Source organism: Styela clava, chromosome 3 (assembly GCF_964204865.1).
Source record: "Styela clava chromosome 3, kaStyClav1.hap1.2, whole genome shotgun sequence".
Taxonomy (NCBI): domain Eukaryota; kingdom Metazoa; phylum Chordata; class Ascidiacea; order Stolidobranchia; family Styelidae; genus Styela; species Styela clava.
Genome location: NC_135252.1, coordinates 23,004,023 through 23,031,497, shown reverse-complemented (window position 1 = coordinate 23,031,497; position 27,475 = coordinate 23,004,023). Strand labels below are relative to the sequence as shown.

Below are 27,475 nucleotides of genomic sequence, written 5' to 3'. Positions count from 1 at the left end.
GCAGCAATGGCAGTTCCTATAGTCTAGTTTATTTTGAATCTATTGTTGTTTTTTCTTCATTTGAACACCGACGAAACCTCCTGGAAGCTCAAGAAACTGCTGTGCAATCGTTTAATTGTTTTTTAATGGAATGTTGTGCGACTGGGCCCCGCTCAATTCGCATAGGTCTCCGCATGATTTAACGTTACAAGCGGGATGTGTTCACAAACCATCATATCCATAGGCGTACTGGCCATAAAAAATGTGCCGCATGCTCATCTTTGGCATTTTTTCCACTTTTAGCTAAAGGCCCGAACTCTTTTTAGAGATGGTAATTAGATAATATTATTAATAGATAATACCGGTGACAGCACATTTGAACCTACGTACATTTGAACCCGTACATCTGAACCCGTAATTTGAACCCAGGACAATTGCACCTGTATACTATTGCACCTATGGACATTTGCACCTACGGACATTTGAACCCATACATTTCCACCCATGGATTTTACCACCCGCATATAGATTGAACCCGCGGACATTTGAACCCGTGTACGTTTGCACCCGCGTACATTTGAACCCATGTATATTTGCACCCGCGGACATTTGAACCCGTGGACGTTTGCACCCGCGTACATTTGAACCCATGTACATTTGCACCCGCGGACATTTGAACCCATGTACATTTGAACCCACGAACATTTGCACCCGCGGACATTTGAACCCATGTACAATTGCACCCACGGACATTTGAACCCACGTACATTTGAACCCGCGTACATTTGAACCTACATACATTTACACCCGCGTACAATTGTACCCACAGACATTTGCACCCATGAACATCTACACCCATGGGCATTTGCATTTACGGATATATGCGTCTTTACATATACACCCTTATCCTTCCATGCTATATACTATAGTATATAGGATTGGAAGGTACACTTAGGATTTTTTGTCCAAATGCATACGTTGCGAAAACACCATGGAATTCTCGATTATATACTCGAAGGCTTTATTACAACTATTTTCTATATATTTAAATTATATTATATATTTATATTATACTCCGTCTGCCATTGTCATTGCAATTGTCGATATCATAAGACTCAATGGACAAAATGTTCCGCTGTAGAATGCGAGCCAAAATTGGGGAGTATGATTTGTGCTTTGAACGGTCGACGACTCTTGAAGAGCGCGAGCAAGGATTTTAATTGATGTGTTAGTTCGATCCCGCGCAAAGTTTTTCCTCGCATCAATGCCCTTTTCCCCTCGCAGACAATTCCAAACTGTTTCTTTAGGACGTTGCAGCTGCGAAGATGACAAGTCCCTTTGCGAAAATAAGTTGGAAACATGGCGGCTACATTTTCCATGACCACAAGAGGAAACGACTTACTGATTTACAAAGGCCACGAATATTGTAAGCGAAATGATCGGGTTTCAGATGCTACTCATTGGCGCTGCCGTCAGTTTAGGAAATTTCGATGTAAATCGACTGTTGTTACAATCGGTGAAAATGTAATAAAAGAACTAGGATATCACAGTCATTCTGGCGACAGCATTAAGACTGAAGTTGGGATCATCCGTGCAACATTAAAAGAAGCAGCATCAACACCATCAAATACATCGACAAGATATATTTTAGGTGAAGTATTGAATAATAGATCAACAGATGTAGTAATGCGCTTGCCAGGCAAGTCGACTCTGGAGGCTAATATACGCAGAGTAAGGCGACAGAAAAATTGTTCACGTACGAATCCTACAAGTGCAAGCTTTGATATTCCGAGCGAATATTTAGATATCATTTTGCATGACACTGGCTCGGAGGATCGTCATCGGATAATGGCCATTGGAGATCGAGCACTACTTGCACATCTAGATAGTGACCCATATCTTGGCGACGGTACATTTGATGTGGTGCCCGATATTTTCTTCCAGTTGTATACAATTCACTGTAAAGTGGGCGCATCCTATCCACCATGCGTATATTTCCTATTACGAGACAAGCGACAAGAAACATACGTTCAGATGTTGGAAGCGTTGAAAATCATTTTCCCAAATGCTAACCCCACCAAAATCATTGTTGATATTGAAATAGCAGCTATCAATGCATTCCATGCACATTTTCCTCTGGCCGATTTTAAAGAATGTTATTTTCACCTGTCACAAGCTATTTCGAAAAGTTGGTTCTATCGGATTAAAAGAGAAGTTTGAATGTTTACCTTCTTTCAATCTGAAAATTAGAAGTTCGGCAGCTCTGGCTTTTGTTCCCATTAACGAGGTTGCCGAAGTCTTCCCCTTGCTTTGCGACACCTTTGAAGATTTGCCCGAATGCAATCAACTTTTGCAATATTTTGAATCTACCTACATTCGTGGACCTCAAGTGGGTTCACGTCCAAGAGAAACAAGATTTCCCCCTCGATTGTGGAACTATGTCAAAGAGATTGAAATGGTGCCTTCGGCCCCAAGAACAACAAACGCTGTAGAAGGATTTCACAACGCCTTACAAGGAATGTTCCGATGCAAACATCCGAGTATATATATGGGGTTTGCTGAATGGCCTACGAAAAGACATTGCGGTCCACAAACTGACTGCGGCAAATGCTCATGTAGGAGTTACGGCCCACCAAAGATCAAAGTATGTACAACTTGCCGTTAGGTTGACAGTTAAGTTTTTTCATATGGAACTGAAACCGACAAGCTGAGGTATCTCCACTCAATAGCTCAAATGCAGTCTATTTGATTTTGATCGTGATATCGTAAAATTTCGTTTATCGTCATTACTTTGATTTGTTGTTTAACTATTGTATCATAATTGATAAATTCCTATTTTGTAAAACGTCCATAGCTACTCTATCTCAAAATTGATCGCCCATTCGACACAAATTTGTGAGTGATAACTTTATTGAGATATTAAAATAAATGTAATCCGTAACCTATGACGTCGTTTGTAAATTGCAATATCATATTTAACAGACCCTATATGCTGAATATGTTCGATTCACTCTAAATAGTGTAAACAGCAAAAAACATTTTTGGCCACGATAATGATTTTAAAACTTCTTCACATTCGAATATTCAACATATTTACATGACTTACGATTTCTATGTATAGTTTTGTTCTGACATTCTAATGAAACAATACTTCAATAAAACTGGCATTTGGCTATGAACATGTTGTTACAAAAATGGCATAGTTTCATTATCTTAATTTCATATTTTCTTAGAAACGAAGAGTCTGTGAGTTTATTTATTTATATACAGACAATAGTATTCAATTTATAGGTTGATTTTAGGAAAAATGTCAAAACCTGATTTGAGACAACACTCATTTTCAACAGTAAAGCGTGGTCGTGTATGCATACATATAACAATTTTGTAAACATGCTAGCAAGAAAACATGAAGTGGCCACAGAGCTCCCAAATCTCATGCTGGGCAGGATATCATAGTAGGCGTTTTCGGTGCAATAATTTCAGAACAAATTTATAGGAGTTGACCACTAAAAATATTACTGTAAAGCTAGTTTTAGTAAGACCCTCATTTAAGACTTCATTGGTCTGTGAGATATTTGTTCCGTATTAGCCCTGGTTTCAGGTATTTCAACGAAATACCGCTTTCTAGGTCATCGTCTGTTTTGGAGATCGCGGCTAACGAATGAAATAAGGTTTTACAAATGTCAATGTAAAAAAACAGCAAAAGAAAAAAGACTTTGGCAGAACAATGTTGTTTATATCGTTAAGAGACGTTTATCCCTCGGACTACAATGACACTCAAAAATGCTTGCTTCGTAGAAGCGGATAAATGCATATACACCAAAACTAACTACAAGTGAAACAGTGTTGAAATTTAGAATATTGAGCTTGCGCCTGTAACATGAAAATTATTTGCGACTGGAAATTGCCGTTGGGGCAAACATTTTTTGTGAAAATGTGCGTGGGTTCAAATGTACGCGGGTTCAAATTAAGCGAGTTCAAATATAATATACGTTGGTTCAAATATACGCGGGTTCAAATGTCCGTGGGTTCAAATGTACGCGGGTTCAAATATACGTGGGTTCAAATGTCTGTGGGTGGAAATATACATGGGTTCAAATGTCCGCGGGTGCAAATGTTCGTGGGTTCAAATGTCCGCGGGTGCAAATGTACATGGGTTCAAATGTACGCGGGTGCAAACGTACACGGGTTCAAATGTCCGCGGGTGCAAATGTACATGGGTTCAAATGTCCGCGGGTGCAAATGTACATGGGTTCAAATGTACGCGGGTGCAAACGTACACGGGTTCAAATGTCCGCGGGTTCAATCTATATGAGGGTGCTAAAATCCATGGGTGGAAATGTATGGGTTCAAATGTCCGTAGGTGCAAATGTCCATAGGTGCAATAGTATACAGGTGCAATTGTCCTGGGTTCAAATTACGGGTTCAGATGTACGGGTTCAAATGTACGCGGGTTCAAAGATAATGGAACCGATAATACCATTTATTTACTGCGTTTTCATGAACTCGTGAGGCAAGCACATGATTTGACGTCATAAATTGCACGTGATCGTATGCTTGAATGATCATTAGTCACAACCATCTTTGCTAACTTCAACTATACGTTGCCAGATTAACCAATGAATAGTAATTGGAACAGAAAACAATGTTTGTTATTATTATTTACATTTAATATTTTTTAATAAATAATTCATTTCCAAGTAAATAATTCATTGTTATACGTCTTAGTTTTATAACTCCATTTATTTTATTCCATTAGTTTGATAACTTTAATGTAATCTGTAGTAAATTTTCTGACAACGTTTGTAATCCTGAAGACTGACTGTTATGAAAAAAGAGAAGAAACCTACCGTAGTTCGGGATACGATTTCCCTGCTTTATTTTGTATCCCAAGCAGAGAATAAGATAGGATTTACATATTTATTCCGGGGTAGAGAAAGCCGATGAGGCAGCTTAATCATATGGCGAACTACGGTCTTTCGTCCGGGTCCATGTCGGGTAGGTATGGGATAAGGTACGGTAGCCAGTTATTTTTGGTTTTCAGATGCGTACCGGTACCGGTACGGTACCGGTACGTTACCAGTACCGGTACCGTTTACTTGAAAGGAAAGTCAAAAAGACAGGTAGATCACATGACAAACAAAGGCCTTTTGTTCATGTCTACTGTACCGGTATGGCTTTTACGTTATTAGTACCAAAAATATTCAGAGATCGGCCCTACTGCCCCAGCGGCTTCGTAGCTTGCGAATTGATTACCGGTACAGGGTTTAAGTAAGAAGTTGATTTTCTCTTGGTTTAGGACTTAACCATGGCAAAGCATTCACTCATGTCATCAGACAGTCAGACTGGGAATTGCGGTAAAACTGTTTGAACAAGTTTATATTAAACTTAATTATTTCTGGCCCAAGCCTCGTTCAACAAGTTTTGTGTTTTTTTTGTAATTTTTTTTGTGAATGTGTGCTGATGAGGGGGCACATGCTATTTCTCATGTTTTGAACTTTTTTAAGGCTTTTTTCTTGCTCTCCAGAATTCTCCATTTTCTTTTTGTGTTTATTTTGGAGTTTTCGAAATAACTATCTATCTATTTGTTAATAAAGCTACATCTTGACATTGGTCTTTCGGTAGGTTCGGTGATTACTGTAAATTAGGCAAAAACATGATTTTCTATTTTGCATCTCTGTAATTCCAGTACTACAGTACTATATTATACAAATTATTGCTATTTCTCACTAAATATAAAAGATGGACAGACTATTTGGAAAATCAAAACCAAAGCAGCCTCCTGCCAACTTGACTGACTGTATTTCAAATGTAAGTTAACACCTTTGTTATTTATTTTGGCCTATTTCTGAATTCATTGTCATTTTTCTGTATAGTTTTTTTTTAAATGTTTGCTGTTCTCTAAAGGTGTTGTATAACTGTATAAATTGATAATGGAGCAGTCTCTTTTTAACAAACTATGTTAGCAGGATATTTAATGTAATACTTCACATGTAATCTCTGATTTTCTTCTCAAAGCCTCTATATCACTCTTTTCTCTATTACAGGTCGATAGTCGTGGCGAATCCGTGGAGAAAAAGATCGCAAAGCTTGATGCAGAACTTGTGAAAATTAAAAACCAAATGAAAAAGATGAGAAATGGACCTTCTAAGAACATGCTCAAACAAAAGGCACTCAAGATATTAAAACAGAAAAAAATGTGAGAAAAATGCTTTTTTTTAGTCTACACCTCCATTTTAATTCTATAGGCCTATAGTTTCAGTAGCATTGGCATTTCAGTGATACTTTGTAACATTGCTCAGAGATGAGTCTCCTTTACTTCTGAGTGAGTGCTCGTAACTTTGCTCAGAGATGAGTCTCCTTTACTTCTGAGTGAGTGCTCGTAACTTTGCTCAGAGATGAGTCTTCTTTACTTCTGAGTGAGTGCCCGTAACTTTGCTCAGAGATGTGTCTCTTTACTTCTGACTGAGTGCTCGTAACTTTGCTCAGAGATGAGTCTCCTTTACTTCTGAGTGAGTGCTCGTAACTTTGCTCAGAGATGAGTCTTCTTTACTTCTGAGTGAGTGCTCGTAACTTTGCTCAGAGATGAGTCTTCTTTACTTCTGAGTGAGTGCCCGTAACTTTGCTCAGAGATGAGTCTCCTTTACTTCTGAGTGAGTGCCCGAACTTTGTTCAGAGATGAGTCTCCTGTACTTCTGACCGAGTCCTTTTCCTGATTTCTAACCTTGCTTTTTTCACTCTCTTAGAAGAAAGTACATAGTCATTCAAACAATATCATTTTTTATTCTCAACTTCCATTAATATGCTTTTTTGTAGCTTAAGTCCAACTGTCAAATAAGGAAAGGGGGTTTATTACTTATCGATCTTAAGATCGGTAAGTATATTGATAGGTATTTGTCTGTATGTATGTCTGTCTGTTAGATGCACGCGATATCTCACGAAAGCGAGATTGAATCTGCTCCAGATTTTGCATGTGCATTCATCTTATCTCGGACCAGAAGCCTATTGATTTTGGGCGAATTATGTCGTATAATTAGCGAGTTATCAATCAATTATTGATATAGTGATCTAGATTTTTGTAAAGCGAGAGAATTTTGAAACCCGCCGAGTGTGTGTGTGCGATGCGCAGTGCGCAAGTTACAAGAGCGGATGAATCGTAAGTGCAGTTTCTGTCTTGGGGGATCCCCTAACTATCGATCGATAAGTCTTCGGTTTCCAACCGATATTCTTGTTTATTTATTTGCCAACTTTATAGCCTACTTGCACACGAATTTATTTTCATCTTCAAAACTATTTGCTTCAAAAAAGAAAAAATGGTGATTTTTCAGTCTCTAAAGAACTGCGAAAGTGTCTCACAGTTTTCGCAAAAAATGCGCTAATAGTGAACACTGGTCACCGGTGAAGAAGTATAACATTAAATCCTACTAAGTGGCTTAATTAACCCCTATTTATGCTTCTCAGGTATGAAGGCCAAAGGGACAATTTAATGCAACAATCGTTCAATATGGAACAAGTGAATTTCACTGTAAATAATTTGAAAGACACACAAACAACTGTATCTGCTATGAAAACAGGATTAAAAGAAATGAAAAAAGAATACAAGAAAGTTGACATCAATAAGATTGAGGTACGGTAAATGTTTGAGAATCGGGACTATAGAGCTGGTTGACGCCAACTACAGAGTTGCGATATCTTTAAACCTTGATTACAGATGTGGTTCTCAGCCTTTTATTTTCGTGACCCACTTTTATTGCACAATAAGTCTGAGGGTCAACCTCCCCCTCTTTTTTTTTAAATGTAAAAAAAGCATTTTTCTAAACTTGCTAATTAGAAATTTCAGACCTCCCCCACTTTGAAAATTCCTAACTACGACTCCATGATATCCTTAGGGGTAAAACCACTAAAGCATTTTCCACTGTGTATAAATACTACCATGCTCGTTTCCAGAGGTCATTCGGGACTTTGGTATGGCTGTGAAAACATGAATCTTATGTTTGACTTTATATTCTGTTACCGTATTTCTTGTGACAGTTGAACTGTTCATGTTAGATATTATTTGTGTTTACAAATAAGTATTTACAAAGACAACATGTAGCTTACGTTGTTACCATACCATAAATGAATTCTTAAATTTTCACAGGATCTCCAAGATGACATGACAGACATGCTAGAGATGGCAGATGAAATCAATGAAACTCTAGGAAGAGATTACGCAATGCCTGATGTGGATGAGGAAGATCTCGAAGCTGGTGGGTTTGGGGGGATTGTATGTTATTTGGGGTGTTTGGGTTACTTTAATATTCTCTCTTAGTTAAGGTCCTCTTGGGAAGCTAGTTGTCTTCATGATGGATTTTATTTTTTTCCGTTTGGTGAGGGGGAAATGGCCATAATGATTGTGAAATGCCTCTCGGCCATTTCCGGGATTACTCTGGAGAGGGGAGATGGCTCAATGATTGTTAAATGCCTCTCGGCCATTTCCGGGATTACTCTGGAGGGGGGAGATGGCTTAATAATGATTGTGAAATGCCTCTCGGCCATTTTCGGGGTTACTCTAGAGGGGGAAGATGGCTTAATAATGATTGTGAAATGCCTCTCGGCCATTTTCGGGGTTACTGTAGAGGGGGGAGATGGCTTAATGATTGTGAAATGCCTCTCGGCCATTTTCGGGGTTACTCTAGAGGGGGGAAATGGCTTAATAATGATTGTGAAATGCCTCTCGGCCATTTCCGGGATTACTCTAGAGGGGGGAGATGGCTTAATGATTGTGAAATGCCTCTCGGCCATTTTCGGGCTTCCTCTAGAGGGGGGAAATGGCTTAATAATGATTGTGAAATGCCTCTCGGCCATTTCCGGGATTACTCTAGAGGGGGGAGATGGCTCAATGATTGTGAAATGCCTCTCGGCCATTTTCGGGATTACTCTAGAGGGGGGAGATGGCTTAATGATTGTGAAATGCCTCTCGCCCATTTTCGAGGTAACTGTGGAGGGGGGGAGATGGCTTAATAATGATTGTGAAATGCCTCTCGGCCATTTTCGAGGTAACTGTGGAGGGGGGGAGATGGCTTAATAATGATTGTGAAATGCCTCTCGGCCATTTTCGGGGTTGCTCTAGAGGGGGGAGATGGCTTAATAATGATTGTGAAATGCCTCTCGGCCAGTTTCGGGATTACTCTAGAGGGGGAAGATGGCTTAATAATGATTGTGAAATGCCTCTCGGCCAGTTTCGGGGTTACTCTAGAGGGGGGAGATGGCTTAATGATTGTGAAATGCCTCTCGGCCATTTTCGGGGTAACTCTAGAGGGGGAAGATGGCTTAATAATGATTGTGAAATGCCTCTCGGCCATTTTCGGGGTTACTGTAGAGGGGGGAGATGGCTTAATAATGATTGTGAAATGCCTCTCGGCCATTTTTGGGGTTACTCTAGAGGGGGGAGATGGCTTAATAATGATTGTGAAATGCCTCTCGGCCATTTCCGGGGTTACTCTGGAGGGGGGAGATGGCTCAATGATTGTGAAATGCCTCTCGGCCATTTTTGGGGTTACTCTAGAGGGGGGAGATGGCTTAATAATGATTGTGAAATGCCTCTCGGCCATTTCCGGGGTTACTCTGGAGGGGGGGAGATGGCTCAATGATTGTGAAATGCCTCTCGGCCATTTTCGGTATTACTCTAGAGGGGGAAGATGGCTTAATAATGATTGTGAAATGCCTCTCGGCCATTTTCGGGGTTGCTCTAGAGGGGGGAGATGGCTTAATAATGATTGTGAAATGCCTCTCGGCCATTTTCGGGGTTACTCTAGAGGGGGGAGATGGCTTAATAATGATTGTGAAATGCCTCTCGGCCATTTTCGGGGTAACTCTAGAGGGGGGAGATAGCTTAATAATGATTGTGAAATGCCTCTCGGCCATTTTCGGGGTTACTGTAGAGGGGGGAGATGGCTTAATGATGATTGTGAAATGCCTCTCGGCCATTTCCGGGGTTACTCTAGAGGCGGAAGATGGCTTAATGATGATTGTGAAATGCCACTCGGCCATTTTCGGGGTTACTGTAGAGGGGGGAGATGGCTTAATGATGATTGTGAAATGCCTCTCGGCCATTTTCGGGGTTACTGTAGAGGGGGGAGATGGCTTAATGATGATTGTGAAATGCCTCTCGGCCATTTTCGGGGTTACTGTAGAGGGGGGAGATGGCTTAATGATTGTGAAATGCTGCTCACCCATTTTCGGGGTTACTCTAGAGGCGGGAGATGGCCTAATGATTGTGAAATGCCTCTCGGCCATTTTCGGGGTTACTCTAGAGGGGGGAGATGGCTTAATAATGATTGTGAAATGCCTCTCGGCCATTTTCGGGGTTACTCTAGAGGGGGGAGATGGCTTAATGATTGTGAAATGCCTCTCGGCCATTTTCGGGGTTACTCTAGAGGGGGGAGATGGCTTAATAATGATTGTGAAATGCCTCTCGGCCATTTTCGGGGTTACTGTAGAGGGGGGAGATGGCCTAATGATTGTGAAATGCCTCTCGGCCATTTTCGGGGTTACTCTAGAGGGGGGAGATGGCTTAATAATGATTGTGAAATGCCTCTCGGCCATTTTCGGGGTTACTGTAGAGGGGGGAGATGGCTTAATGATGATTGTGAAATGCCTCTCGGCCATTTTCGGGGTTACTGTAGAGGGGGGAGATGGCTTAATGATTGTGAAATGCTGCTCACCCATTTTCGGGGTTACTCTAGAGGCGGGAGATGGCCTAATGATTGTGAAATGCCTCTCGGCCATTTTCGGGGTTACTCTAGAGGGGGGAGATGGCTTAATAATGATTGTGAAATGCCTCTCGGCCATTTTCGGGGTTACTCTAGAGGGGGGAGATGGCTTAATGATTGTGAAATGCCTCTCGGCCATTTTCGGTATTACTCTGGAGAGGGGAGATGGCTTAATGATTGTGAAATGCCTCTCGGCCATTTTTGGGGTTACTCTAGAGGGGGAAGATGGCTTAATAATGATTGTGAAATGCCTTTTGTCCATTTTTCTGACGGATATGGAAAAGTTTAATCAATTCAAGGTTCCAGATTCTTGGATTAAATGGTAGAGGAAGTCGTAACTGACCAGTGGTACAAGAAACATAAACACGAGACATTCTGTTTGGCACAATTATCCCCCTCATGAATCGAATCTATGATCATATGCAGGGTAATCAATCAGAGTTATTTCGACAAACGAATGCCCAACAGTTGGCACGGTGTGTCAACAGCTATGAGCTTCATTTCAAGTCTATCTTGAATACATTGTTTGAATGGTGGTATCGGTCTCACTTTTATTCTGATTTGCTCATTTTTGATGACTCTTTGCTGCACTTATATCTTGGTTAAATACAGGGGTGGGCAAGGCTTTTGGATCGAGGGCCAAAAATTTTGCCCACTCAAGACTGGGGGGCCATGTAAGTGTGATGTAAAAAGTTACATTTTATGGACAATATTTATATTGTTAAGAAGCAAAGGTGGGAAAACAATAGGCCTTGTGCCAAAACTAAATTTAATTTCTATCTCAACAAATTTTTTTAGCTAAAACATCAACATTTGGTTTTAGTTAGGTTGCGGCTTCATCAGGCGGGCCAGATTGAATTACCAGGGCCAGATTGAATGGTCAGGATCTGGCCCGCGGGCCGTAGATTGCCCATGCCAGGTTTTATAGCTCCCACATTAGCAGGCTAAATATATTACCAATTGTTTTCAGAATTCGATGCATTGGGAGATGACTTCCTTGCAGACGAGGATACTTCGTACCTGGATGAAGCATCTTCAGCTCCTGCTGTTCCTGACACTGAACCTGGTGCCGCTGTCTCGGTGAGTATGCTCAACATATGATAGTGTTTTGATGTGTTTTGTGGATGTTTTCTGGGTCGCTCTGGTGAAAGAAACACTTTTGGCTTCCAACTTTACTAACCTAAACTAATTTGCAAAGAAGGGCACTCCCAGAAGTGTGTGTAGCAATATGGAGGTAACTAATTTTGTTTTACATTAAGTTGTGTAAAGGGACTGAAACCTATGGGCAGGGGGTATATTCACTTGGCTAAAACAGACAGTCCCCGAACTCGTAATAGGAATAAAATAGGGAAAATTGGAATAAAATTATGGCCCAACCTGACCTGGTACACACACTACGGGAGTACCCAAAGAAGTGATATGTATGGGACAGTATGTGCTTTCTGAATACTTTGAAAATTGATAGACGTGACTTATATATATATATTACATAATGATGGCTTCTCAGCAGTGGTAGTCTGTCTTTGTGAGTTAAAAGAGGTCGTCAATCGGTCAATTAAGCTCAAAATCTTCGAATATCATTTGCGAAACCATAGCTCATGTGAAATATAGGTTACGGTTACAGTACAGTATGACGTATGACGTTTTACTATATATGAATTCTGTATTATTAGACCAATGATATCTTTTTCTACTTCCCTGTTCTACTTCCTTTAACCTTTGACCTTTTTCAACAGGAGGGTGGAGTGGCAGTAGATGAGTTTGGACTCCCACAGATCCCATCGACGTAAACTTCATTCTTCAACATTTAAAGAACTATACAAGATTTATATGTAAAGTATTGACTGCACCTGGACTGGGGTCTGAGACAATGGACTCAAGATTGAATAAATATTGGATCACCCCACTCCCCGTTTTGGGGGTAAAAAAATTCACTCTTGGCACTGGGTTGTAGAAAATTATAATTCCGGATCCGAACTCAACACCCTTTGAAAATCAAATTTCTATAACTTAAAGTTTTAAGCATATAAGCCTTCTTTATAATGCCTTGAAGAACCCTTAGTAAACTCAATGCTTTCTGAGTTCTGTGGAAAATTCTGACTTCCCTTTGAATGAAATCCCGTTTCTGTCAAAATTCGAACATTCAAGCTTGGGAGTTTGAAAATACGACTCCTGGCTGGTATGCACATACATATGATCAAAACTTCAGTCTTCGGCACTCTGGAAGTATTCCTATCAAGATGACGCACAACCTGAATAACCTTAACCTGGTACACATACTATGTTCAGGTTGTGCGCCATCTTGGTACGAATACTTTGGGAGCACCCTTTAGTCTCCAGCGAGATGGGAACTTCGAGTTTGGAAATACGGCTGCTACTCCAGTGAAAACATTTCCAATATCGACTCCACGGCCCTGGCTGAGCAGTATCAAAACTATGGTTAATTTTTTAAATCTCAATGCCTTGAGAAAGCTCACTTAGTACTTGTCCTCTAATATTTGTACCTATATAACTTTTTTGGTGTTTCACACCGACACCATCTTCTTGAAGCTGCGATGTTCAGAAAAAATAATAATCGAAAAGCGGTATTTAATTTTTTTTTGAATCGATATTTGGATTGAAAACCTTGAACCAGCGCAGGCAGATACAAAATGGGGTGGGTGCCCGTCCTGTACCTTCAAATCAATTTTAAGTCGTTTGTCTATTTTAGGTCTATCTTCGTGCACTTTTAACACTGACTGCTATATAATTATATATCCTGCAGTCTTTTATATATACACCGTCATACTTTGTTTTCCATAGTTTATGTCGGTAGACCAGTCACCAGTCTTCAACCGACCCAAATGTATAAAAAATTGTTAAATTTATTAAGCACAAGTGATGCTTAATATAACCAGTTTAAATCAGTGGTTTTCAGACAGTGGATCGCATCCCACAAAGGACGACGTTTTGATGGGGCATGAAGCTAATTAATAATAAAATAATTTCTTAAATTTGATCTTGTCCGCCAGTTATTACTTATCGGTATTTAATCAGTATTTGTCTGTTTGTCTGTTAGATGCACGCGATATCTCACGAAAGCGAGATTGGATCTGCTCCAGATTTTGCATGTGCATTCATCATATGTCGGACCAGAAGCCTATTGATTTTGGATGAATTATGTCGTATAATTAGCGAGTTATTAATTAATTAATGATGGGACACAATATGTTATTATGGAGTAAGAGCGCTGTTTTGGGGGATCCCCTAACTTTCGATCGATAAGCCTTCGGTCTCTGACCGATATTGTCGATTTGTATATTTGCGATTCATTTATTTTATTATTTACGTTCCACGTATCCGTCCACGTATTTTTTGAATAAAACATACATTCGCCTATTATTGGTTATTTGTAGCTTAACAAACCCTTAAAAGGGGGGGGGGGGGGCTGCCTTTAAAAGTTTGAGAACCACTGGTTTAAATGTCATCACAAATAATAATTTCTCTCGTGTTATTATCTGAATGGTTACAATGATAAATTTTTGGCTGAAATTGATCAAAATGTATTATTGCTTTAAATAAGTTCCGATTTTTCCAAGTCGTTTCGATCGCACTTGATAAATACTGGTGCAGTGGCGTTTGTGCCCACAACAGCTATCTGGATTTTCAAGTCACGATTCAGTAATTATATTCTGTCAATTTTTCCATTTGTATAATTTTTTTTTCTAATTTCAACATAATTATTGATATTAAATTTACTCTAGTAGTGTTTCATAGGTTTATGTTGACTCTAGTGTCAATCAGTAGAAAGAAAGGACTTTTATATTTATTTGAGAGGAGAGGAAAAAGGATGAGACGACGAAATCATATTCATTACCAACTGATGACCAGATCTTGTGAGACAAAGTCCAAATTGGAGAAACTTTGATGCATTTCTGTTTGTTATTAGTGCTTGACATTTTGAATCTAATGGTGAATTATTCGAATCAGTTTCGACCGGTATCTATCTCTTTTTTTTCCCGCAAACAGGTCTAGATTAACCCCTCATTTATTTTCTATCAATATATAATTTTAAAATGCAATTCTGCCATATGACTCACTTTTTTCAAGGCAGTTGTTGATGTTTCTTACTGTGTGTAAGCACTCATGATAGATTACATATTTTCACTAATCTAAGTGTCTTGTAGACCCGTAACAATAAAACTGTTAATTACATACGATACAAGTATTTGCGATTCGATTTGAAAAAAATGTTTGATTTGGTTCTGAAATCATCAGCTATTCGAAAATGCCCAGCCTCATTTGAAATACGACGTAGATATAGCTTTTGGCTCCAAACAAGGCTCTGCATAAGAAGCCGCAGCATAGTTTAGAAGTAAAGGAATTTTTTGTTTGTGAAATATTGCCTTCGCAATTCAATGCATTTTAGATGGAGCATTGGGCGTCTAATTTGGACCCACGCCATGACTGAAAGTGACTTGCGACAATCAATCCACTAGATAGTTTTTATGGAACTCTCAAGATAATTTAATTTTGTTGAGGTTTTGAGATGAAGAAAATTCAGTGATTCGATAGCAAGTCCATAAATCGATGTTGCAAATCAGATTCTGTCAAATTCACCTTTATCTTGCGACATGGAGGAATAGGATAGGAGAATAGGATTTACATATTTATCCCGGGGGAGAGGAAAGCCGATAAGACGGCTTATCCATATGGCAAACCACGCCCTCTCGTCCGGTAACCATTCCAAGTCGGGTATGGGATTAGTTATATTGTTTGTTTTCGGGAGCATGGACTTGGTGGTGGAGGAAGCCGTAACCGACCAGCGGTTACGTGAACCACCCAACGACGGCGAGGAGTCCAGCAATCCTCTCGCACATAACCATCCCTACATGGGATTCGAACCCACGCAGAGTAATTAGAGGTGCGGCGGCGAGCGTATTCCTATCGCTTAGCCCGTTGAGCCACACTGCCGCGCCAGGTAAACGCTGGGATCTCGTTGTTGTCGGCAACTAGTCCACCACGCCCACATAACGCCCTCGGCAAGTTTTGGACTTATTAAATCTAAGTTGGAGATTAAACAATCGTATTAGGCGCCACGATTTATTTTTTATTTTCTGAAAATTCTCTATGTTCACAAAACAATAAAATGGTGTATTTCGGTCGATGTAGTCGTTCCGGTGATAAGTACATCCGTTACTGGAACAGCTTGACTTCGTAATTCTCGTTTCTCTGATCAGCCATGAGTTGTTGGAATTGTCCTGTAAAGGAAAACAAAGGTAAAATTTTTCTTACACCTCACATATATGCAACACTGGCGGGAACTGTACAAAAGATCCCTAATTTTTCATTCTGATTTATTTAGTCAGCGCTGAGTACGGAACTGCTATTAGGCCGCGAGCCGAGGCCATTTATCTTTCAGTTTCGTAGCGCACATCAGGTAACTACCTGAAAATGATTTTAAAATGTTCCTTAGAAATTTAGTAACAAATATTGCCTTGTTCCCACTTCCAAAAGTTGCACGTTTTAGAGAAAAGACGCTTTTACTACAATAAATATGTGTTACCATCTGTCCTATTTTCTCTGCTTTTCCGGTATCATGGGCCAATGAACGCAGACTTCTGCACGACGTAACAGTCAAGTTAGTCAGCTGTAGGTGGATCCCCAGTGGTCGGATGAATATCAGATGTACTCAACTGCTCGCTTTTGCGTTGAGTAGCCTTTCCATAGTTTTTTTCAGTTACCGGTAATATTAGTCCAGTTATTCTAAGGAGGTGTTGAAAAGTATAGGTAAGATATTAAACACTTGTATATCCTTGCCATAAATAGCAATTTTAGTTGAGCACTAGCTCATAAGACGTTGTTAAATAGGTACGGTGCGGTAACTCCAAGGAAGGCTAGACCTAGAATAATATGTCACAAACAACGATATTTTCTGGCTTGCATGAAATGTTTATGATTAATTTAATGACTCTTCTTGACTATTCAGCAGACTTATATTACTATATAGGCCACAGCATATTTGGAAATAGAAATGAATGGCTGTTTCTGTAATGCACGGTTGTGTGAAAGAGAAGAAATTAATCAATTTTACTAATGTCGGATGGTCTAAATCCAAATTCATTGAGTCGACAATCCAAATTCATTGAGTCGACAAGAACCTGGGAAGCAATGATAAGTTATGCCGGAGTGGAAAGAAAGGTAGCATTGGAAATGATTGAGAGGTGAGAAATGAAGTTGTAGACAAACAGTTGATGTTTCAAAATATACCGTAGTCTATAGTCCATACTCATACTGTCAAAGGACATTTCAGACTGTGATATATCAAAATCTAGTGTAGATATAGTCTAGTAATGGTATGCAAACACTGCTGGACTGTAGAACATGCAATGAGCATATATACGCTCATTTAGTACATCAGATAAAATGCATTATGTATTCAAGGTATTAGTTAGTATTTAGGGGTATTTTTAAAATCATGCTGCTCCAAATATTATTTTCTTCCTTATTTTAGATACTGTACTACAAAAGAAAACGGCAATGTTCCACCAATCCGACCTAACGCAGGCTCTGATCCCTGCTGCTATCAGTGCTATAAAATGGATTAAACAAGAAGTCTTGAAGCTTAAAGGTATATGAGAATCATAATAGTTGCAAACAGCTTAGATGGGCTATTCATATTGAAATACTTTAGCACTTTTCTGCAATTGGAACTGCCCATCAAATTCATGTTGGAGACTTCATTGAGATTTTCAATTCATTTTTTTCCCTCGACTATGAAGATCTTTTGAGGTTAACGAGGTATTAATAAATAAAGCTGAGGAATTTGAAGAGGATATGAAGAATGTAAATGATACCAGGGCACGTCTATTTAACACTGTCAAACATAAGGATTATACTCTCCACCCAACAATGATTCACTGAAGAAGCATGTGGCCCTCAAATCAGTTCTTGAGTTGGCAAACTGCAAAGAAAAATAGTCAAAATAATTTATGAAAGTGTGCCAAAATCAACTTAAATTGCACAGATTTTTGTTTTTGTATTGACTGCAGAAATCACAGTACACCTATAGAGGAAAAGTCGATTTTTGAGATAGTGGATTTCGAAAACAATTCAGAAGAAAGTGAATTAGATATTACAGTTGATTTAATAAGTATCATACATTTGTTTTTTTTTTCGGACATTTGTTAGTGTCGTAGTCCTGTTTCTAGAAATATTATTGCCTTTGTTCAAATACATAACCACATAAACTAAAAAAAGATTAATTGTAAATTGTAATATTTCTGTTCACTATGTTATGTACATATTGTACATTCATTTAATTTTCTTGACTTTTGCGGTAAATTTCTAAGTGAGAAATAACTGATTTATTTGTGTTTTCGTGCTCACGATGTTAATTTGTGACTTCATTGCTTAAAAATAAATACGTTTGATACTTGATAGCTTCTATAAAATGGATGTAGCTTTTTATGCTGTTCTTGTTGTAAACTGCTTGTGGTTATTACATAAAATTTATTCTCAAATGTGAATCAGCGTTGTTGGTGTCGCTGCTTTCGAGGTCACTCCCGACTCCTGTCACACAATTAAAGTATTTTTTGTTGTTGGTTACATGTATGCCATATTTTTCGTAATCTACCTAATAAATTATGATTGACTGAGGAAGTCCGATTTTGGTCAGGCAAAACATTACAGGAATACATTTGTGTTAGTGTGCTGTAGGGCTCTCGAATTGTATAGTTCTTATGTATGCGTTGTAAACTTATGGTTATTGAATTTCCGGGAACCTCTTATATTCAATTTCGCACCAGGATTGTGGAACAAGCTGTAATGCGTTCATTATGTTCGTTTTCACACAAAACTGAAGAATTTATTTAGTTACCAGATGTGCGCTACGAAACTCATTTTCTGGGCGTTTTCATGGTTTCGTCTCGCGGCCCATATCCGTGGTAAGGATCTACAAGTGTTTAATAATTTACTTATACATTTTTCAACAACGTCTTAGCATAACTTAACTAATAATAACTAAACAGGGCTATGGAAAGCCTGCCCAACTCAGCGCAAGGTCGAGCAGAAATAACTAATATTCATCCGCTCGCTAACAGCTGGTTTAATTCAATTGTTACGTCATGCAGAAGTCATTGTTCAGTGCCGAAAATGTAGAGAATATAGGACAGATCGTAGCACATATTTCTTGTAGTAAAAGCGTCTTTTCCGTAAAACGTGCAACTTTTGGAAGTGGGAACAAGGCAATATTTGTTACTAAATTTTTAGGGAACATTTTAAAATCATTTTCAGGTAGTTACCTGATGTGCGCTACGAAACTCACTTTCTAGGCGTTTTTCAGGGCCTCGGCTCGCGGCCTATATATTTTACAAGAACTGGAGAAGTTTTACATGACATTCGGTACAATTGATTTTCAGACATTGCAGTAGCACTATTGGTTATTTTACTATAAATGACATTTTAATTAAGTTCTCTTGAATAAAATTATAATAAACGTCAAGATCCAATAAAACTAAATAAAAATAATTTTCGCTTCTATCAATTTCACCTAAATAGTGTTGGTTTTTATATCAATATAATTCATATGACATTCTGCACAGTTCAGCTAACAAGATGATAAATGAATCACCTTCCGACATTTCCATGATCGCATCCAGAGCTTCCTCAATCATTCCAGCATTCTCTCCTTCCTGAAAGGCGATTTCGTCAGCTAATAGTGATCTCACAAGCTGGTATTCCGCTTCGTCCTAGAATAAAAAGGGAAACACTAAGTGGGCAAATGGGAATATTGAATTGTGTGTGTATAGCTTAATTCGGTTCGGCGAAGAATTCGAGACGGTTCACTTTCTACTGCTATCCAAGTTACATGAAGTATTCTCTCGATAATACGGCCTAATCATATGGCGAAAAACGGCCCCTCGTCAGGTTACCAGTCCAAGTCGGTCATGGGATCAGTCAGCCAGTTGTTTTCAAATGCATAATTAATTTTGTATAATGCAAGGATGCTATAGCAAAGTGATTACTGTATATCTATGTGATTCAAGCGCCTTGCTGCGCATTAAGACAGATGTAATGGAATCAAAGAAATCACAGTGACTGAACACTGAATTATAATTTATTTTCTTGGGAACACCCTAAATTGACGTGTGGAAATAAAAATTAATTAGTTGATGACATTTTCATATACTATACTCAGCTTACCTCTGCTTTAATTCTCCTCAATTCCATCAAATCTTCGTCTCCGAGCGAACCTACAGCTCCTTGTAGTGCTCCCCTGTAACAAAAATTAACGGTATTAGGTTGGCGATCCAGAAGTATGTGTACCAATATGCAGGCAACTAATTTTGTTCGCCTATTTTACACTAAGTTGTGTGAAGGGACTGAACTTATAAGCGGGAGGTATTTTCACTTAGCTAACACAGACAGTCCCCGAACTCGTAACACAGCTAAAATAAGGAAAATTGAAATGAAATTATGGTCTAACCCTAACCTGGTACACACACTACGGGAGTACCCTTTTGGCGGCTTATTCCAATTTTTAATACTGAAATTTTGAAATCGAAAACAGATTCTTTCAATAACAAAAATTTAACACAACAATTTTACAAAACTTACTTGAGCACTTTCTTTATCGTGGGAAAATGTTTCTTGACTGCCTTCACACCTTTTTTAAACCCGTTGGATATCTTCTTACCTATCTTACTGAACCAGTTAGAATGAGCTTTATCCACTAATGCAAGAGACAGGAAAAGGATGAGTACGAACGCAATTTTCATCTTTTCGTTATTGTTGTTGTTATTCTGTAAAGGTTTAGAATAGGAGGGAATTTACATATTTATCCCCGGGGGGAGGGGAAAGCCGATCAGACGGCTCAATCATATGGCAAACATCGACCTTTCGTCCGGTTACTAGTGCCATATCGAGTGTGAATAGGCTTTACATATTTATCCCAGGGGAGAGGAAAGCCGATAAGAAGACTTAACCATATGGCGAACCTCGGCTTCTCGTCCGGTCACCAACCAGTCCATGTCGAGTTTGGGGTTAACCAATTATTTGTTCTAGTCTCTGTACCAAAACCACGTAGAGATGGGGGGAATATCGATGTCCGGAATATTACAATATTACATAATTATTATTACCCTCAGACTCCCCTCCATATCAATTATTAAACTAGTCAAAAAATTCACATTTTCAAGATAAATCAATTATGAAAGCCTTTTAAATAATCTCAAAGTTGAAGTTTCTGAGCAAATTTTGAAGCACGTGAACACGTTGAGTACTATTTTAACTTAGGTGCGATGCGATGGCCTGGCGCAGGGATGTGCAACCACAAGGCCACAACCCGGCACCCAAAGCCCTTTAGTGTGGCCCTTCTTAACTCTTACCTTTGAAACTGTCTTCTATTTCTCGATGCTTATTCTGATGCCAAGTATCTCATGCTCTCGCGTTTTATGGATTTTCAACAGGAAAATTAAAAAAGTATTCTTTTATTGTAAAGATAGTAAGGTGATAGAACAATAGAAGAACACAATTATAATTTCATATACGTTTCCGTTCTCTCACTATTGCTGAATTGAATAGTGAATATTTGAAATGATTGTTGTTGAATGTAATTTTATATGTTTTGTAATCCATTCACTTTACATCGTACCCTGTAAGACGTCAATCATGAATAAGAATTGGGTATGAGTGCTAACGCGTTTATAGTCAGGAGCAGAGGCGTAGCCAGGGGATGGTTTTGGGGGTCGACCCCCTCCTCTCCCTCCTTTTGGCATCTTTCTGTATCGTGCATAGCAATTTTTCGTAGCTTTTAGACCAGGGTGGTCCAAGATTGGCAGCTCCGCGGGCCACAAAATTACTTTTACAATGTTCGCGGGCCATTATGGTGCCAAGAACTTTGCTCGTTCAACTTCGCTAGTTGCCTAAGCAAGCCATAACACTAGTCAATTAAGTGACATTAGTGATGCAACAATATGTCGAAAGATATTTTGGCTAATTTTATGACGAAACAACACGAAATGCAATTTTTTGATTCCTCTCCAAATGCGACGCAGATAATGAATTGGCGAGCCACATGTGGCCCGCGGGCCTTGGTTTGGATCACCCTGTTTTAGACCCTCAAACACACGTTTTCTGACGTCCGGCCGGACCCGCTAGCTCTATCAATCTAACTTGGCAAATAGAATTTCTGAACCCTCCCCTGAACCCTTTCTGGCAACGCCCCTGGCCAGGAGATGAAAAACCAATTTATATATGTTTTAATATTGAGCTGGTGCCAGTTAAAGTCAAACTTACATGTTTCAATATTAAAAACGAGAATACTTATATCAAAGACTTATTGATCGAAAGTTAGGGGATCCCCCAAAACAGCGCTCTTACTCCATAGTGACACCTTGTGTTCCATCACTAATTAATCAATACCTCGCTAATTAAACGACATAATTCACCCAAAATCAATAGGCTTCTGGTCCGACATATGATGAATGCACTGCTAAATCTGGAGCAGATTTAACCTCGCTTTCGTGAGATATCGCGTGCATCCAACATACAGACAAACAGACAAATACCTATCAACATACTTACCGATTGAAATTGATAAGTAATGAAATAAGAAGCGAAAAAACAATTATGCTCCCTCATATCCTCAGCGGTGTGGCGCATTGTGCTAAGCGTTAGAATTACTCTTACCACTGCAAGGGAGTAAAATGTGATAGGGTAATAGAAGAACACAATTAAGATCTCGTTTCCGTTTGATTACTATTGTTGAATTGAATAGTGAATATTTGAAATGATTGCTGTTGAATAAAGTTCCATATGATTTGCGATGCACTGTGGTTCACGTAACCGCTGGTCGGTTACGGCTTCCTCCACCACCAAGTCCATGCTTCCGAAAACAAACAATATAACTAATCCCATACCCGACTTGGAATGGTAACCGGACGAGAGGCCGTGGTTCGCCATATGGATAAGCCGTCTTATCGGCTTTCCTCTCCCCCGGGATAAATATGTAAATCCTATCCTTTTATTGTACCCTGCTAGGGTCTATGAGAGGTCAATCATAACGAAGAATTGGGTATAAGTGCTAACGCGTCAGGAGATTAAAAAACAAATATGTATATATTTTAATATTAGCAGGCTTGTCCACGGGACATATTTTTCTGTCCCATCACATATCCCATACCAATTTATGCCTGTCCTATCCCATCCCATGGGATTCCCATTGGAATACAATTCAATAAGAATTGTTAAATTTAGATTTGGCGTCTACTAAATAGGACTACATGTACGAAGAGACATGCTAAACATCAAAATTCACTGACTTTGTTAACTTTAAATCAATATCTATTATACATTTGTCCGTCCGCATCCTCACAAAGTATATTGTTAATTCTGAATCATTTTGCTCTTTATAACTAACAAGAGAGCTATGCTCAAATATATGGACACAACGAAATGTTTTACCATCATTTCCCCAAAAATCATACAGTATTTCGTGTCCCACGTGTCCCATGAAGAATACAAATGTGTGCTGCCTCATCCAATCCCATGGGACGTTTCCCATGATAATTCTATTCCTGAATATTAGACTTAGGTGTCTTTAAAGTCAAACTGACATGTTTCATTAATAAAAAAGAAAGACGTGGCGCAACGTGCTAAGCGGAATACGATCGCCACCGCAAGGAGAATAAAACGTGGTAAGGTAATTAGAAAACACAATCAGAATCCCGTTTCCGTTGATTACTATTGTTAAATTGTAGGATCGTATGTTTGAAATGATTTTCTGTTGAATACAATTCCATATGTTTTGTAATGCATATCGCATCTTGCGAAGGGCAGTGGGATGTCAATCATAAAAAGGTGGGTATTAGCGCTAACGCTTATATCCAAATGGTGTAATTCGCGAGTCAAGTTATTTTATTTTTTCCAACCGGTAAAAAATATCACTCGAGCACAAATTAAGAGAAAATGATAATTTACACAGTTTTACTGGGGAAGGGAAGTCGCGGGTAGGGCTGGGCATTTCGAATCGAATATTCGAATCGAATCGAATAGTAAATTATTCGAATCGGTTTAGAGCAAATTTTCGAATCGCCGCCATCTTGTTTTACTCTTTCCGCCAATGGTCGAAGTAAATTTCTCAATTTTTTTTTCATTGAAGCCATAATTTTTCAACACAATTCTGACATATGACTCTTTTCTGTATTGAGGTATTAATGAAAACGTATTTTTTTTTTGTCAGTGATGTATTCTATGTTTTCAGTAATTTATGTGTCTGGAGGACCTAAAATAATAAGAAAGTTAAATACAGTTTCATACCTTCCAAGTATTCGAGATTCGATTCGAAAAAATTATTCGATTCGATTCTGAAATCATCAGGTATTCGAAAATGCCCAGCCCTAGTCGCGGGAAACCAAAACTGGTTATCGAGCAGCGATACCCAAGGTTCTAATATCTAATTTTAAAAGTTAGAATTCTAGAGTTTTGATACTACTGATAGCGACCGTGAGAACCGTATGAATTATTCAACTAACACCGCTTACTAGAGATAGATTATTAGAGGTTATATCAAAGAGCCCGACAAATGGACGGAGAATCCCCCACTTCAACGGAATCACTTGAAGCAAGAGAATTTTGGAGATGACCTGGATACAAATTTCACTGCATTCGATATACAAGGTGATCAGACCAAGTGTAGACAAATGTTAATTAAAATATCTACGATATAAATGTAAGAAAAAAGGAAATCATTTTGCAGAAAATAGCAATATAAAGATAAACAAGAGAGCTATGCTCAAATATTTGGACACGTTGTGTCACATAATTTTGATGACGTCATAGCGAAAAAAAAAATAATAGCCTTCTGGAGAAAATTTTTATCGTTAACAACTGAAAATTTTGAAGCAATTGGTCCAGTATTCGAAGAGAAAAGCGATTTCTTCAAAACGTGTTGACGGAGCCAAATAATAACAATAACAACAAAATTTTGAAACGATCGTTATGTCCACTACGTGTCCAATAATATAATTCATTGGTATTTTTCGAAATATTCTCCCTTTGCCTTCACTATACGCCTCGTTCTGATTGGAACTTGACTGCACGAGGCACGTATGGTTTCTTCTGAAATTTTGTCCCAAAAAATAATGATGAATTCTATCATTTATCTTTATACTGCTATTTTCTGTAAAATACATTTTTTCCCCCTCTACATTTATATTGTAGATATCTTAATAAACATTTGTCTACACTTGGTTTAATCACCCTGCATATAAATCATATTTTTGCAAGACACTTACTGAGAACACCTACACCTACTGCGACACCTACAAAGTTGATTCAGATCAGCGAATAAATTTTATGTAATAAAGATGCTTCTAATTAATAATTATAATTATTTTCGAAATATAAGAAAACGAGGCACCAAAATAGTTTGATAATATACGTAAATAACAATTTTGTAAAACAAGAAAATCACCAATAGCTTTACAAACTTTTTCAAAAAAACATACAAGCTTAGAAAGAGTGAAGGGAAAGGAAAAAAGGACAAATATAATAAGCGTGTAGTTTTTACATCAACGGGTTCAGTCAGTATGCATGCCAACCAAGCAGCAAGGGTTGATTTACGAAAATACGGACTCCGTGCACCTCTGATTTCCTCCGAGGCAGTAGTATTACGAAATTAACAACCCATTCCTTTGTATGCAATTTACCTTCTATCCAAGATTCAACATGAAAGACGGAAATCGTGATTAGCCTAAACTTGACATGGTCAAATCCGGCCCGTTGGGTAATTCAATCTGACCCGCCTGATGCCGCCACAACCAAACTGATACCAAATTCTGATGTTTCAGCTAAAAAATAGCGCAAAGAAATGGTTGAGATTGCGATTAAATTTAGTTTAGCACGAGGCTCATTGTTTTCCACTATTGCTTTTGTAACATTGTGAATAGTAATCTGTTCACAAAATGTAACTTTTTAAGTCACACTTTGACAAGTTGAAAGGCAATTTACAGATAATGGAAACTACTTTTCTTTTCAGTTAGAGAATATATTCTTAACAATGTAAGCAGGTGGGGTTATGGCATGGGCCTGAGTTAGAGCTAAGATCGGAAGCCCGAGCCCGACCCGAAATTCGGGCCTGAAATGTCAATCATTAAGTTCGGGTCGGGCCGGGCTTCTCTATCGCTGACCTTTTTTTTAAATAAATATATGTTCATAGAAATATTATTTGTTTTTTAACGAAGGCAGCCGATTTACCACACAGTGGCATTTACTTTATTAGCTCAGATAGAGAGCAAAATTGTTAATTCATAGTTTTAGTTATAGTTTCATAGTTTACACTCAACTGTGATGTCATTGAATCATCAAAATACCGAACACAAAGCGCAAGTTTTCTAACGAGTTAAGAAAATACCAATAATCGGACCTCCTGAAGTATGCGCACCACGATGGCGCACAACCTGAACTCAGGTTGTGTACAAGGTTAGGGTTCAGGTTATGCGACATCTTGGTGCGCATACTTCAGGAGTACCGAATATTCTAATGCAGGGGTTCTCAAACGTTTGGTGTCGCGGAGCCCTTGAAAAGGTTGACTATTATTCACGGAGCCCCAAAATAAATGTTAAAATTGTTACTTTCAGATTTATATTCCTGAGCAAGTTAAAAGTACTTTACTCGTTTTAAATGCTGAACCTTTTTTAATAGGGTTAATACAAGTCATAAATAAATCTAAATTTCAAACATAAATTATATATACTAAAGCTGTAAATTTGACACTTGACAAAAATACTATCTTTTCCTTTTGGACATTTTTGGAAGACTTAAAAGGCCGCTAGTGCGCGATTGCATTTTGTTACAATCGCCGATTTTTTCCCTCAGCATGGCGTGTTTTTAAACCTTTGAACATCTTTACGCCGGTGTTTATTCTCCCTAAATCAAAAATTTCCCCCGTCATATACATGTATTGTTACACGATGACGACGATAATTGCTTTTTTGTTCTCGTGAGTAATTTTGATTTCAATGTGAAAAACATGTTACCATATTATAGTCGTCGGCGGCGAAATGCTAAAAATAATAATTAATAAAGAGGTAAATCCGCAACTCAAATTACTTGATTGAAAAGCGGCATTCTAAAATATTAAAACTAAAACTTGAAATAGAAGATCACACGTTTGATTTCAGTAGACTCACCTAGGATTGAAAACGCTTTTATAGACATTGTAAATCCCAAAATTTGGTGTTATGTTAGGTTACTGCGAAATCGAAACACAGTCAATTGTGCGCACGATGTACCTTTTTTTCATCCTGAAACTACCGACGAAGTCGAATGCAATAAAATGTTCGTATTTTGCTCAGACATTGTGATATTTCATACGGCGATATCTTGCTTAAAAATAATCTCAAATGCGAAAGAACAAATCAAGTTTGACAAATCCCAAGATCGCAAAAATACGACTCCAATTTATTTATAGTTGGCAGTTTACCACACAGTTTATGTTATTTTAGAATAGTATTCTTTCATTTTAGTAATCCTAATAGTAATCTCGAATCAAACGTGAGTAACGATGAGCACAATTACATTATAACGACGAGACACGTTAAATGCTCGCATCGGTCATGAATTGAATATTTTACGCAACAGAAATCTCGTTATACGTTTTTTTAATCGCGAAGAATGTTGCGCGGAAATTTCCGATTTTAATTTTGAATTTGAACCACCTCCCTCTTAAGAATCCTGGCTGCGCTCCTGCTTATAAATAT

General features: G+C 38.5%; 2 protein-coding genes and 1 long non-coding RNA gene across 4 annotated transcripts; 2 read left to right on the top strand and 1 right to left on the bottom strand.

The window, feature by feature from the left end:
* Nucleotides 1-5,631: 5,631 nt before the first annotated feature.
* On the top strand, nucleotides 5,632-14,484 carry LOC120342167 (charged multivesicular body protein 5-like). The gene is made up of 6 exons (XM_039410881.2): nucleotides 5,632-5,790; nucleotides 6,027-6,178; nucleotides 7,441-7,606; nucleotides 8,120-8,228; nucleotides 11,704-11,813; nucleotides 12,470-14,484. Exons 1-6 carry the CDS (start codon nucleotides 5,722-5,724, stop codon nucleotides 12,521-12,523), a joined length of 660 nt encoding a protein of 219 aa, XP_039266815.1. The 5' UTR covers nucleotides 5,632-5,721; the 3' UTR covers nucleotides 12,524-14,484.
* Nucleotides 14,485-15,796: 1,312 nt separating this feature from the next.
* Nucleotides 15,797-21,211, bottom strand: LOC120343549 (uncharacterized). Its single transcript, XM_039412756.2, has 5 exons — nucleotides 21,101-21,211; nucleotides 20,331-20,515; nucleotides 19,917-19,989; nucleotides 19,345-19,462; nucleotides 15,797-15,973 (listed from the first exon to the last, which is right to left on the bottom strand). Exons 2-5 carry the CDS (start codon nucleotides 20,489-20,491, stop codon nucleotides 15,909-15,911), a joined length of 417 nt encoding a protein of 138 aa, XP_039268690.2. The 5' UTR covers nucleotides 20,492-20,515; nucleotides 21,101-21,211; the 3' UTR covers nucleotides 15,797-15,908.
* LOC144421068 (uncharacterized) lies at nucleotides 16,255-18,374 on the top strand. 2 transcript variants are annotated; one of them, XR_013474935.1, is made up of 3 exons: nucleotides 16,255-16,936; nucleotides 17,227-17,343; nucleotides 17,765-18,374. It is a non-coding gene; the product is annotated as an uncharacterized LOC144421068 (long non-coding RNA). The 2 variants fall into 2 exon arrangements; XR_013474934.1 differs by having other exon boundaries at nucleotides 16,258-16,936; nucleotides 17,227-18,374.
* Nucleotides 21,212-27,475: the final 6,264 nt, after the last annotated feature.